The sequence below is a fragment of the Phragmites australis genome, chromosome 5, assembly GCF_958298935.1.
Source record: "Phragmites australis chromosome 5, lpPhrAust1.1, whole genome shotgun sequence".
In the NCBI taxonomy this organism is placed as follows: Eukaryota; Viridiplantae; Streptophyta; class Magnoliopsida; order Poales; family Poaceae; genus Phragmites; species Phragmites australis.
Genome location: NC_084925.1, coordinates 28,525,895 through 28,540,935, shown reverse-complemented (window position 1 = coordinate 28,540,935; position 15,041 = coordinate 28,525,895). Strand labels below are relative to the sequence as shown.

General features: G+C 40.8%; 1 protein-coding gene across 1 annotated transcript; it reads left to right on the top strand.

Moving 5' to 3' along the window:
• The first annotated feature begins 157 nt into the window (after positions 1-157).
• LOC133919112 (uncharacterized) lies at positions 158-2,085 on the top strand. Its single transcript, XM_062363378.1, has one exon. It carries the CDS (start codon positions 247-249, stop codon positions 1,996-1,998), a length of 1,752 nt encoding a protein of 583 aa, XP_062219362.1. The 5' UTR covers positions 158-246; the 3' UTR covers positions 1,999-2,085.
• The last annotated feature ends 12,956 nt before the right edge of the window (positions 2,086-15,041 follow it).

Genomic DNA, 15,041 nt, shown 5'->3' with positions numbered 1-15,041 from the left:
CGTGAATCAAATTGTTTTTCAAGAATTCAGACGGCTCATTTGCATTCCTGCCAAAAATTCAAAAGAATTGCCTCGTTTTAGATAGGGTGGCGCTCATCCGTTGGATAGAGATCCAGTGGCTACGGGCCAACGAAGAGCAAACGGTATCCGTATCCGGTTTCCAAGATAGGCCGAAAGCATCCACTCCCGGAGACCACACAGGGCACCGAGATTTCCCCGGGGCCGGAGCCTCGCGCCGCCACCACCATGCCGGCGCCGGCGCTCTCCTCCCTCCACTACCTGTCGTCCCACCACTTCCTCCTCCCCGCCCACTTCCTCCCCCCTGGCGGCGGCCGCCCCCTCCGCCGTGGCGACCTCGCCATCCGCATGGGCGGCGGGCCGCGCACGTACCCTGGCGGCGTGTCCAAGTGGCAGTGGAAGCAGATGCAGGCCAAGAAGGCCCGGCAACTCCTCAAGGCTCGCCTCGCGCGCGAACGCCAGCTCTACGAGATGCGCAAGCGCGCCGAGCTCCGCGACGCCGTTGCGCACCTCGAGCGTCCCTGGGACCCCGACTCCGTCCCCGCCGCCGTCGACGCCGCGCCCAACCTCCTCTCCGTCGCGGCCGACGACCAGCTCAAGGCGCTCGCCGACCGCTTCCACCGCCCTGGCGGCGTCGACCTCTGGAACGATCGCGACGGGCCCCGGGTCTTCGACTCCCCAGCCACCGGCGCGGCCTCCGCACGGTTCTTCCCCAAGAACGCCGTCCACAGCGTCCAGCCCTACGCGCTCCTCGGCGCCGGAGATGAGGCGGCTGCGCCTCGTGCTCGCGGGAACGCTGCCGACCTGCTGCTAGGGCGCAGAGACGGCGCACAAGGTGTTTGTGAGAATGCTGATGAGGAGGCGTATGGTGTTGGTGACCGCGAGCCTGCGGTTGAACTTACGGAAAGGGACCCGGTGAATGCCTTGGACGACAGCGATGACAGCAATTGGAGTTTGGATGAGGATGACCATGCAACAACCTCTGAATCAGAGGGCATGGGAGACGTTGGTTCTTGGCGCGAGCGACCAGCAATGGTTAGGAGAAATGGAAGGAACAATGGTGTGGCAAGGTGGGATGCTGTGAGTGCCATGGCCGTCGGTAGAGACAATGACAGAGGTTTGAGTGGTGATGCTTTCTTCTCAGACTCAGAAGGACCAAGAGAAGATCGTCTTGATCGAAGTTGGCAGGAAAGAAGTAGGGGTGGGAGTACAAGGAAGCGTGCCGGCGGGAGATGGAATGCCTTGAACACCGTGGTGGGCAGTCGCGCCACCGAAAGGAGCCGAAGGGGGAGCAGTTCGTTCTCCGACTCTGAGGTGATCCATGGTGGCTCTGATCCAAAATGCAGAACAAGGAACAGAGATGACACAATGAATGGTAGGTGGAATGCTCCTATAAAGAACTGGATCGGCAACGAGTTTAATTCAAATTCAGAGAGTGCAAGAGGTGATAAATTGGAACCAAGATGGGGAGCCAGAAATAAGTTGAATGGAAGAGAGAATAGAAGAGGAAGATCGAAACCAAAATTCAGTGCAGATACCAATGATGGAGAGAGGCCGACGAGATACACGAGGGACAACAATGGTGATGAGCACACGAGTGGCCATGGCGGTGGCTTTGCCGAAGACTTGGAGGTGCCAACATGGAAGCCGAGAAGAATGGACCGATCTAGGAACAACAAGGGCGATGGAAGATACCAGTTTGGTGGTGGCTTTGCCGAAGATTTGGAGGTGCCAACATGGAAGCCGAGAAGAATGGACCGAGCTAGGAACAACAATGGCGGCAAAGACGATAACATGGGTGGGACATTCAGGAGAGGTGACAACAGGGCGTCTAGACGGCTGCATGCGAATCCTGCGAACGGCAGTGAGGATGGTAGACGTAGGAATGGAGTACGACGGTTCTGGGGAGACGAATACTCGCTACGGCCAACGTCGGAATTGCGCAGCTCGTGGAGGGAGACGGGATCGGATGGAAAGTAGTCAAAAGCGATAGACTGATGTGGTCTGTGTGCTAACTTCTGTAAAACTATACCTCTGTTGAAAAGTAATGTAATGATACTTACCATCTGCTTTTGTTCAGCTTGTGCCAGATGCAGTAATTCATCGCCCCAAAAACTCGTTTTGATGCATAACTTGCCAAGTTATAGTTGAACAGCTCAGCCCAGATAATGTTCAGATAGAAACTGTTAGGACACAAATCTTAATGATCAATTAGACACTTATTAAGAAAAGATGTCTCTCCAAAGGGACACTTATTAGGGAGGGATGACTCTTGAAGGGACATGAATTTGTCACTTCATTGTGTATAAATCAAACATGAGTGTAATGAAATAAACAAGAGTTCATTCTCTATTCGACTCTTAATTAGAGTGCCTACTGTTTATTACTATTACACTACAACATGTTATCAGACCCGTATGCTCTACATAGGCCGATCAACTACACAGAAGGAAGATGGAACTCAGAGTGCGGACGGCTGTTGATCGTGAACTGAAGGCCATGGCCATGGCAACCGACCATCCTGTCAGGAACTGAAGGCGCAGACATTCAGTACCTAAAGGCGTCGTTAGCTAAAAGAAGAGCAGCTAAGTAAACTCGGTGAAGAAGAATAGAAGAGGTGCAGACTTTACTTGAACGGTTTGGAGGGACGATCAGGGACGTTGGCAAGTTATCCTACGGTCCAAAGTAAACAATGTGTGTTTTGGCGGAATTGACTGGTTACCATCATTAATTGTCTTTTGTTTCCTATAATCCGTCGTTTTGGCGGTAAAACTTTATTAGACCGGAGTATATAACTGGCTAATCATCAATGGAGAAGAGAGAGAATCATTCCTCCAATATAGTAGTCTGGTAGCTTCTAGAACCTTCGTTCCTCATCGATAGCTTAGGGTTCTTTCCCCATCGAGATCTACCAGATTCTCCACCAAATTGCATCGCTGAAACTTACTGTCAGACTCTGCACCGAGAGTTCCTGACACGACCGACGATGGCAACCGGCATCCCCAACCTTCAGGAGCAAGTGCACACCGGTGAGCATCAGCATGACATCCTCACGCAGAGAGAAGAGGGAGAAGCTAGAACAAAGTGCACCTCCTACCACCGGGTGACCGGTCCTAGGCTAGTCCTCAGGCGGTGCCACTCCAGCAATAAAGCGGCGGTCGTTCGCACAATGGCGCAAACCCAACGACGAACCCCCTTGTCAGCCGATGATGGCCCGAGCAATCCGGTCCTAGGGCGGTGACCCACCTCCTGGCCGGCGGCAACTGCTCATGGAGGAGGCACACGGAACATACATGGCGCCAGCACCCGTCTTCAATATGGTGCGACCCCATGGTGCAGCCGAACAAGGGTGCGATGACGGCAGCGGCCACCAGCCCGAGCGCGACGGTGGCCAGCCTACACCAGCCAGCTGAGGCACGCCGACCGGCAAGTGACCACCAGCTGCGACACTAGTATGTGTGATGGCAGCTGGGAGCAATGGAAAGCCTAGCCGCCAACCCCTTGGCTGAATGGATCGGGCCCAAATACTATGCAGAAAATTATGCAAAAATTACAATGATTACCTCATTATTTTATTGGCATAAACACAAGATAATAGAGACTATGATATTGGTTGCGAATGTAGTGTCTTCCACCTTAATTAGATGGAGTCCATGTCATAGTAACGAATTAGTCGCCTACTGCTGTGAGGTCTACACCATATTGGTCATTACCTTCAACGTGTTTTCTAATATTTACATGCACAGAGATTGTATATTTGGCCATGACTGCATGTCACTCACTTCATTAAAAGTGGAGACCAATATATTAGCAGCAAATATTTCGCCTATCATGAAGGTCTACATCAATAATTATTCAATACTCATATCGAATTTTAATTTTGCATTATTACCTACTATTTAACATGTACATAGATTATGTCTTTGATAGTGACCATATGTCACCCACTTCCTCAGAAAGTGGAGTCCGAGACATTAGCAGCGAATTTTTTGTTTATCATGTATTGAAGGTTTACACCTAATGTCACTCTTGACATATTTTGGTTCATATTTTTGCTTAAATAAATAGCAAAAATCAGTGCAAACTATGTTTGATGAATATTTTCTATAACATTGGTAAAACACAAGGCAGTGAAGTGTTTCTCATCCACTGCTGTGAGGTCTACTTTATGTTACATATCAACATGATGACTACATTCAACATGTGTAGCAAATATGCCCTTAGGGAGATTGTAGTGGCCACTTTAGGGCATATATGTAATTTTGATGATTGATGATAACACAATCAAAGCAAGTGGCAAAACATAAATGATACCAAATCTAAAGTGAATGACAAAAAAATGTAAAAGGCACAAAGCTTTAGCACTTTGCTTGGATGCATGATAAGAACAACAAATGATACCAATTGCAAGAAAAATCAGTGATACCAATTGAAATTGAAGCTCTCTCCCGTTTGCTCTAACATTTTCTCTTGAAGTCAACGTGTATTTGTAGCTTTTTTGAGATTGTTGACAAAGTAGGAGAATTTTAGCGGCCAAAGCAAGATGACATGCCTAAGGGAAGAACAAGCAAGAAAGAAAAATACCTAGGGACGCCAATATTGACAAAGGGGAGAAGAAGATGCAAGAAGCACGTAAGGATTTCAAGACACCCACAAGTGGTATCAAGGCTACAAGTGTATCAAGAGTGCGTAAAGCAAGGAGTTTTTGTATGGGTCGATCAAGGGAGATAGCGACGATGTAGAAAGAGGGAGAATTGTCTCTATGGTTGCTACAACAAAAGGGGGATAAAGTGAAGGTAAGAAGAAGGTATGAAAAACATGGGATCTTTCCCATACAACCGATTCAATTTCAATTGGTATCATTGATTTTTCTTGCAATTGGTATAATTTGTTATTCTTACCATGCATCCAAGCAAAGTGGTAAAGCATTGTGCCTTTTACAATTTTTGTAATTCACTTTACATTTGGTATTATTTGTGTTTTGTCACTTGCTTTGATTATGTTGCCATCAATCACCAAAAAGGGAGAGATTATAGCAAACATGCCCTTGGGGAGATTGTAGCGGGCAAGGGCATGTATGCGATTTTGGTGGTAGGTCTCATGGATGCAATATATGAAGAAGCCACTACAACCATGACAAAGATTGGTTGAATTGGAAAAGTCATAGGAGAAATGACTACACCAGATGGTCCGTTGCTCTAATTGTTGTACACATCGGAGTGTTCTATGCTTAGAAGAAGCTTTTCAGAAACAACACACTGGATGGTTCGGTGTTATAGTGGTATGAATACCGAAGTGTTTTACAGGAGGGGTGCAGTTTTCAGAAGAAGAAGAATGAACTCACCGGATGGTCCGGTGATTACTGAGATAGCCTCACTGGAGTATTTTCCAGAGTTTTGTCTGTTGGCTCAGTTAGTGAGGACCGATGCACACCAGATGGTCCAATGTGTGGTTGAAAGAATTCATCGGAGTATCCGGTGTTCACAAATGGGCTCGAGTGGAGTTTCAATAGCTAGTTTGTAGTACTGTACACATCGGATGGTTCAGTGTTTGTACTGTTGTTGATATCGGATCATCAAGTGTCCACAGTTTGTTTGAGCCGTTGGAGCAACGGCTAGTTCACAGGGTTGAGCCTATAAATACCCCTCCATTCGGTCATTTGAGTGTGCCGGAGTCCAGATAAGCTCATATACACTTGAGAAGACATCCAAGCCACCAAAGTGTTCAAAGTGATCATCCAAGGCAATTAGGCCCAAGATTAGGGAGTGATTATTACTAATAGGCCTAGAGAGAGTTGTGTCTAGGTGTTGCTGCCTAGAGAGGGATCAAAGAGTAATCCTACATTGTACCAAGTAGTATACCAGCACCTTAGAGTCTTGATGACTTACCAGCACCGTGAGCCTTGGTGGCTCATACTTGTTGACCCTCTGACTTGGTGTGGAGCGGCGACAAGACTCTTGTATGGGGACGTGGAGGCCCTTGCCTTGGTGGCTCAAGCTTCAAAGTGAAGACGACGACAAGTGACCGGAAGAGAGGCTTGTTGTCACGTCTCAAATCCATAATCACATGATTAAGTCTAATCGTGTGTCATTAGCATCATGCCTAAATTTGGGAAATTTATTTTGGCACACTAGAGCACTTTATTCAGAGTCAATCGGTTGGGAGAAAGTAATTCGAAAGAGAAAAGAAATGAATTCGCAATCAATATGGTTTCTTTCCGTAGCAGGTGGGGCCCACATGGGTGGGCCAACCACCCCATCTCCTCTTGGGGCAGCAGTCCCCACCAACTCCCTCTCTCTCCCTCACTCTCCTAGCTCTCTCTCCCTCCCACCGTGTAGCCCGAGCTCCCCCTCCCTCTCAAGCCCTCTCTCTTTCTCCCTTGATTCCTCCCTCTAGAAGTTGAATTGAGGTACGCATGTGGTATTCACATGATCACTAGCTCATAAGCTTCCCATCCATCCAATTTATTTGTGTTTTCTTGGAATATTCGAGTCGTTCTTGACATTCTTGGTGTTTTTGCTTGAAGCATAAGGAACCGTGGTTGAACTCCTCTTCCCGAGCGATTTCTTCGTTTCCTTCATCACTCGGTGGTCACCAACCTCCATAAATATCGTGGGTAAGTCTCTTAGGATTCCCTCGGCAAAAATGCGTGAATTGGTGGGTCGATTTCGAGTTTCAAGCTAAGTTTACGGAATTCTTGAGTTCTTAAGCTTTGGAGAAAAAAGAGAGGATTCCATGAGATTTTTGTTAGGAATCGTGTTGCTAGGTTGGTGAGTGAGTTCTAGACTCTATGAACTATCTTAAACATGTTCCCCTTTGGTTTGGAGAGGCTCACTATCAAATCGGTCGAGTTTTCCCCCTCGAAGCAACCTCTCTGGATAACCCGGATAGTCCAGGTATTGCCCAGATGTTCTGGAGAGACCTGAAACATTCCGATGAATTGTGCTTAAAAAATCGTTAGGGTTTAGAGTGCAATTTGTCTAGAACCTTTTGTGTAGTGTATACCCATGTTTAAGTGGAATGGATTTAACATGCGAATCAAATCGATCGAGGAAGATCATCGAGAAATGCAAGTCTGCCCAACCCAGATAGTTCGAGTTAAACCTGGAGGGTCTGGGTTAATTCGGTTTAAATTTAGCAGAGAACCCTCGCTTAGAGGCTCACCCGGACATTCCGACCTAACCCGAAGGTTCCGAACGCATCCCGAACCTTCCGAGTTAATTCAAAAATGGCTAACAAAGAACCCCCGTTCGGAGTACAACCTGGAGGTTCCGAGTTTAACCTAGAGTATTTGGCATCCTGTTAGCTTTCCGAAGTCGGTTATATTGCAAAGTTTACTATTATTTCGCATGTCCTGCACTTTTAGCTTGTTATGTGTAACATCCTGACTTCAGCATGTTAACAATTTACAAAATTCTCTCTAAATTAAATTTTTTTAGGGTTAATTAGGCTAACTATGGGTTAAGAGATTAGGTACTTAGATGTATATATGCTAGTATACATGTACATGATGTCTATAAGATGCTTAGGTGATTAGAAGTGCTCTAGAATCAATTCTAAAATAGTCTCTGCTTTAAGTTGATTTATATGCATTAGTTTGAGATTTTTGATTCTTATGTGGAGGGTTGAACTTGAGTGTCTCTCAAATTCAAACATACTATTAGATTTTGTTCAGCTCGAATCCATTTCAAATTCAATTTCTTGGATTCAAATAATCTTCCAAAAAGTCTCGAGATCCAAATATCAAATATTCTGAATAAAGTTGATCTGAATTCAAAATCAAATCTAAATTCAAATACCTCAAATTGAATTTAAACTTTACTCCTTTTCCCTCTCACGGGCCGAATTTCTCCCTCTTCTCTCTTTTGGCCCAGCCTCTTCCCTCTTCCTTTTTCTCGCGCAGCCCAGCTGACGGCCCGTTCAGCCGTCTCCTTTCTTCCCTTCCGCGCGCATATGTTTTAGCGATGATTATCAAATCACCTATTCCCTCAGGAATAGAGACCAAAAAATTAATAGCGATCTAGTTGTCTGTTCTTTATATAAGACTACATCTATATTCAAGACACATCTTGAATTTAAATTTTGCACACATTACAACATTTCAATGCTATTTAATTTACTATCATGGTAAATTAATTGAGTACATGGGTATTTTATGTAGTACATAGCTCATATTTTCAATAAAGAGTTTAATAAACTCAAATTAGATGGTCATAACTATCTAAATTGTCTATGGACGTAAAACTTTATTTAACATCCCGAAGACTCATTACAGCAATAACTACACCTCAACTTGAAGCCACAATGGTATTTGGACAACTCAAATATGTTGCATTATATTTTTAAGACATCACCTCCATTCAGATCTAATATCTTATGAAAGAGGATCCACATGCTCTTGAGACATTATTCAGAGAGTGCTATGATCAGCAAAAAGATAATTCTTCTGCCAGAAGTAATACATAGATGATCACTCATTCATTTATAAGACTTTAAGAGCCTGTTTGTTTTTTATTATGATTCTAATAATCTAGATTATGATTCTCACAATCTAAAATCTAGATTGTATAATCTAAAACAAAAGGCATCAGAGTATTACAATCTCCCTTCTCCCTTTTCCCTACAGACTCGTTCTCCACACAGCACCACCGTCGCCACCAATTACTACGACTCCGGCCATCTCTTTCAATGTTGGTGACCTCATTCTGCTCCTCTCCAACTCCCCTACCGATTTCACTCACTAGATTCCCACACCACCGCATCATGACGCAGCTCGGGCTCTTCACTCTCCTGCTCTCTTTCTTCTCCTCGCTCCTCTTCCTGTGGTGGACGGTGGATCTGGAGGAGGACACATTGCCAAGAGACTCTTCATTGCACACCACCGCAACGCCGTGACCCCATCGCCGTCCTTGGGCTACACCAGCACACCCAATTCCACTGCCACCGAGCCTGTCGCCGCTTGTCTCTGCTCCCCACTGATGCTGCCCTAAAATTCGGCACCCCGCCGCCGACGCTCCTCTGATTTTGGCTGGATCCACCACCTCCCCACCTTGGTGAGCCCAACTGCAACTCGGGTTGGTGGGAGCTCGGGCTAGCAAGAGTTCGGGCTGCTGGGAGCTTAGAGCGGCATCAAGAGGGAGAGATCAGGGAGAGATGTGCCATAATCCACAATCTAGAAGCAACCTTTCTCTAGATTATAGATTATGGCATAATCTGCTTCTATATTGTGGAATCTGGATTGCAGAATTGGCCTGTTTGCTTTTGATTCTAATTTTAAAATCAAAATACTAGAATCATAATAAAAAACAAACATGCCCTAAGTCTGTGGCAGATTATACCTCCGTTGTTCATCAATTCTGCTCACAATTGCATTTTTGTGATCAACCCGTCTCAGACACGGATATGATCAAGAACACAATATCAAGCAGAATTATTATGTCTCCAATAAGGTTCATGTCATTTTTTCAAGAAAAATAAATGTATGAAAGCTTATCATAAGTATGAATGTACGAATCATCATACCAAGAAATGTTATACGTCTAAGCATTTAGTTGATCAATACCTCATTTCTGTTGAAAAAGGAACAAAAAGTTCAAGGGGATAAGTTTGAAGCTCACTTTCAAACATGAAATAATATAAAAGCAAGTTATTCTCAATATGTTACTATAGAGCATTACAGCAACATGATCCAACAGAAACTGGATGACTTCCTCAATAAAAGTAACATACTTATGGAATTCGATTCCCAAAACATGTTTGAGACCTCAATTAGTCTCTTAAATCCTCAAGAATTGTTATAAACCTATCTCAGTACTACTAAATATTGTAATTTTATTATTGTTATTATTTGTATCTCCAAAAGATACTATTTATATGAATTCTATATATGAGTTAACTCTGATTTACTCTATATAGATTTTTATGGGAAAAATCAGATAAAGAAGGAAATATATTTAGTGGACAGTTGTGCCACTAATACAAAATCAATGGAGACAAAATATTTGCATACTCTTGAAAAGAGGCAAGAAAATATTACCACAATCACTGGCCGCAATACATTGATTGTTGATTTCGGCAGAGCCACAATCATTCTCCCAATGAGAATCAAATTAGTAATCGAGGATACACTCATTTATCCTGATTCTACACATACCCCGTTAAATTACCATCAAAATGGTTTCCATTGGAAACTCATAACGTCATCACCATAATGAATATGATAAGCGAGTACTTGAGAAAATTCCTTCAGTTCCATCTGAATTGTATCATACATACACGAACCCCGTACCACATATTACGTTCAAGATATTTTTTTGAACTTTGATAAATACAAGATTTGGTATGATTATCTTGGTCATCCTGGTTTAGGATGATAAGAAAAATTATCAGCAATTCTATTGGTCACAACATCAAATGTTGCAAAATTCCCAAAATTCTTAGATTTTGTATGCACCAAATGTGTTATAGGGAAATTAATTTTAAAACCCTCTTACCTTAAATTAAATATGAGCCACTCATTTTTCTTAAATGCATTCAATGACATACGTGTGGTCATATTTAGCAATTATATTGACCATTAAGGTGCTTTATGATGCTTATATATGCATCTACAAATTTATAACTAAAATTAAGAGCAAATTATCCTAAATAGAGGATAAAATCCATTGGAAAGGATAATACCGTTGAATTCAATTCATGAGCCTTCAATGATTATTATATGACCTTAAGCATTAATTTAGAGCATTAAGTATATTATGTGTATACACTTAAAATGATCTAACTGAATATCTCATCAAGAGAGTTAAATTAATTGCACGACCATTAATTCAGAATTACAATTTACCAAACTCATATTGGGTAATACGCAGACTTATTTCAATAAAGACCAACCGTATATTATACGGCTTCCCCGTTACAGTTAAGAACGTGAAAATCAAATAAGTATTTCCCATATATGATAATTCGGTTATATTGTACCGATATCACCACCGCAGCGTATATCAATGAACCCTCACAGGAAATTAGGGATCTATATGAGGTATATTTTTCTGTTAATAATAAATACCTCAAGCTCCTAACAGAGGACTTATTCATAGCCCAGTGCGCTGATGAGGATAAGTTACAGGCATTAGAGGGAGATCAAAAGTACCATAGAGAATGACAGAAAATAAATTAGAATGACACATGCATTCAGTCCTTAGATCTACATACTAAAGAATCTGAAATAAAGTTTAAAGATTCATAAATTTACAACATATTATAAATTATCTATCATATGCATTTACTGATAACAAAAGTGCCACTAAATTATATCTCCGCACTCAATGCGTCAGAAAGAATGAAGGTACCTAATAAAACCACTTAACTCCCAAATATAAATAAGAGAAGAAATATGATCACAAGGGATAATACTTTTTATAAGCATCCATAGAAATAAAATAGTAATGCAAATCAACCTGAAATTGATTGATATCTTATGGATACTCAATATCCAAAGCCTATAGATGTTCAAAAACCACGACCCAGCACAAATGTACGCACTATTTTAAAGTGCTTGGACATCACTCTAACTCCATTGTTGTGGATAATTAAAAAGAGTTGGAAAGGGTAAAAGAATATCCATAAAACTATATTGATTCTGAAGAATCATATAATAAAAGACTATAATTATTGACAAATATTTTTTCTCGAAAATTACAAAAGATCTTCAATTAGATCCAGACCAAAGTCCATGGCCATGTCAGGGTGCTAGGGTGCCTCAAGCGTTTGAACTGGACCAAATAGAAGAAAACAATTGCAGTAGAATTGCACTAGCTCAATAAAAGAGGGGTGCAAAGAATCTTGGTTTATTCTATTAGAAAACCCAAGGCACAAATATGGTTGGATTTATACATATTAGCTATTTATTTGATCCTCATAATATTATATCCCAGACAGACTTTATAGAACATCCTTCTAATGGAAGTCATCAAATTATACTCATGTGGCTAACTTCACTAATCATTCTAAAATAATTATAATTATATGAAGTATCATATGAATGTATATAGTTTCACATAATATTTAACCACATAGAAGAATCATGTGGTATTAGTTCTCAAGAATCATCTACTATTATCTATGAAGATAATGATGTTTGTATTACTCAAATACATACATGTTATATATAGTGCAATATCACATAGAATATTGTCCAAAATTATTTTATCCTCATAAATTACAGAAATAGATGATATAAACTTTTCAAACAATATCATGTGATAGTCTTATAAATTTATTCACAAAGTCTTTACCAGTATATTTATTCTATTCATAGAAATGGTATTGATATAAGACGACTTTAAGATATGCAAAGTTCAAAGGGAGTAAATCCCTAATACATAACCTGTTTTGATCCTTACATCATAAATATTGCACTATTTTATTTTATAAGTTTTCCAATACGATTTTTCATAAGTTTTTTTAATAAAACAATATCAATACAAGCAGATATACCACATTATTTTCTCCTAATTTTTTCCACTGTGTTTTAAAGAGTTTTCATATTACTCCTTCCGTTCAACACTGTAAGACATATTTTGTTTCGAAAAAGTCAAACTTCATAAATTTTAACTGATAATTAGTTAAATTATATACATATTTAGTATACAAAATTTATTTTAACAAATTTATATTTCAAAGAACTTTTACAATGATATTGATTATATAGCAATTGATAACATATTATAAGAGAAATTAATGATCAAATTTTACTTTTAATAACTTTGTCAAAACAAATACACCTTACATTCTTAAACGAAGTACGATTTATTTCTCTTTATATTTTTTCTATAGAATTTTTGAAAAATATTTTATTACATTATATACAGATAATTAAATTGATCAAGGAAAGTATTGTGACATAAATTTTAATGATCAATTAGACATTTATTGAGAAGAGATACCTCCCCAAAGAGACACCCATTGGGAATAAATTCCTCCTAAAAAAGACATGAACTTATCACTTCATTCTGTATAAATCAAACGTAAGTGCAAGAAAAGAAACAAGAGTTCATCTCTACGACTCTCTATTGAAGTGCCTACTGTTCATTACTAGTACACTACAACAGAAACGATCAAATTCAAGTGGAGACGAACACTTCCGAAGTCATACATGCTCATTAAGATCCACAGGATTTGAATATTACAGGAACATTGTCATTTCCAAACACCAAGTATAAGCACAGGGTTCCAAGAACACTAGTTGAACCATTAGGCATGTCTCCCTGGACACAAATTATGGTCATGGCTGACCTTATGAGCTCAAACTGGAAAAGATCAACAGCGGTGCTTGGTAAAGTTTGCTCCAGGTACTTTACCTGCAGCATGCAATAACACCAATTAATCACACAAATATTAAGCAGTGGAATAAGTGTTCGATAACAAATGATGGAAACCCAGGCAAGTAAGCAGCCTTTTGCTCAGGCCCTTGCCCTAACAGAGATTGAGGGCAAACTAATCGTTCATAGAAAATTATTTGCTTTCTATTCATAAGATCAAGAACCCAATTATGAGGTAATTATTTGCTTTCTATTCACAGAGACGTGACGTGAATTTTTAATCAAACCCAGCATAAGTATAAGAAAATGCTGTCAAATTAATATACTAAATCCTTATGCAGCGGTCAAATACATTCCTCAGAATTTAATCAAGTTATTGAAGGCTGGGACAGCTCGAGACTTTTAAATCTTGATATATTTGTACATCAGATCTCAAACTAATAAGAGTTGCCACTTTTCGTGAGATGACACCCTGACTCTAAAGCAAGAGCGCATTATAAATTGATGTAAACAAAAAAGTTCTTAAGTTAATCCACAAAGAAAGAAAGCATTATTTTAATAGTCGTAGTCACTAATAAGGGAAAAAGAGTATTATAAATAGTAACATGTCATACACAACTAGAGTTTACAACTTAAGTTTGGCAGGGGAATTGAACTGAGATCGAAAGAATATTATGTTTTCTTGAATATACTAGACAAACACATACAAGTCTGATAGGTCTAATAAAATAAAGAGTAAATTGCACCGGCGGTACCACAACTTGTAAGATGGGTGCAATTTAGTCACAAGGCTTGTAAATTGCTCAATCAGGTCACAATTTTTGGTTTGTGGGAGCAAAACTGGTCACTAACCGTGCCACATGGGCTAACCTAGGTAAGTTGGAAGCCACATGGGCTGAGGAGCGCCACACATGCAAAGGGAACATAAACCACCATTAGAGCTGGTTTTTTGCAAAAGAACTCTCATGCTTCCATTATTTATCGTGATATATGTTGGCAGGTGTGGCTGATTCGCATAATTGGTCTTCTTTGAGTTGAACTCCGCTTATTCTAGAGGTAACTCTGCTAATTGGATCATAAACAATACATGGACTCATGCATGCATGCATGTACATGCACGTCAGCGATGATCATGACGCCAACTTCAAATGTGCTTGTGGATTTTGGGAGTTTATGAGCCATGCATGCACTTGTGAAGTGTGGTGAAATGATGTATGCCCGCATGCATGTCTCAAAAGTTAGATGGTACAAGTGCAATGAGTAGAACTGAACATGCGTTTTCCTTGAGTTTAGCTAGGGCTGTACACCCAGCAAGTAGCAGGACATACAAATCAACCACACCTGCCAACTTGGCTCACGATAAGTTATGCATGGGAGATGAATTTTTTTGCAAACACAAAAAAATGTGGTTCCCGTGCCCGCTGCATGCGTGGCATCTGACTCAGCTAATTTAGCCCATGTGGCATGGTTAGTGACTAGTTTGCACCGACAAATCAAAATATGTGACCTAATTAAGGAAATTACAAGATGTGTGACTAAATTGCACCCACCTTGCAAGTTGTGGTATCGCCGGAGCAATTTACTCTAAAAGATATCATGATGAATGAGTTTGCATTGACTATTAAAAAAATTAAAAGGTATCTGAACTAAACATGTAATTCAAAAAGTATAGCAATTAGTGATTCTTAATTTACATGCTAGGAA

What these genes read in the sequence shown, in the direction of transcription:
- LOC133919112 (XM_062363378.1), top strand. Translation starts at nt 247, where the DNA reads ATGCCGGCGCCGGCGCTCTCCTCCCTCCACTACCTGTCGTCCCACCAC.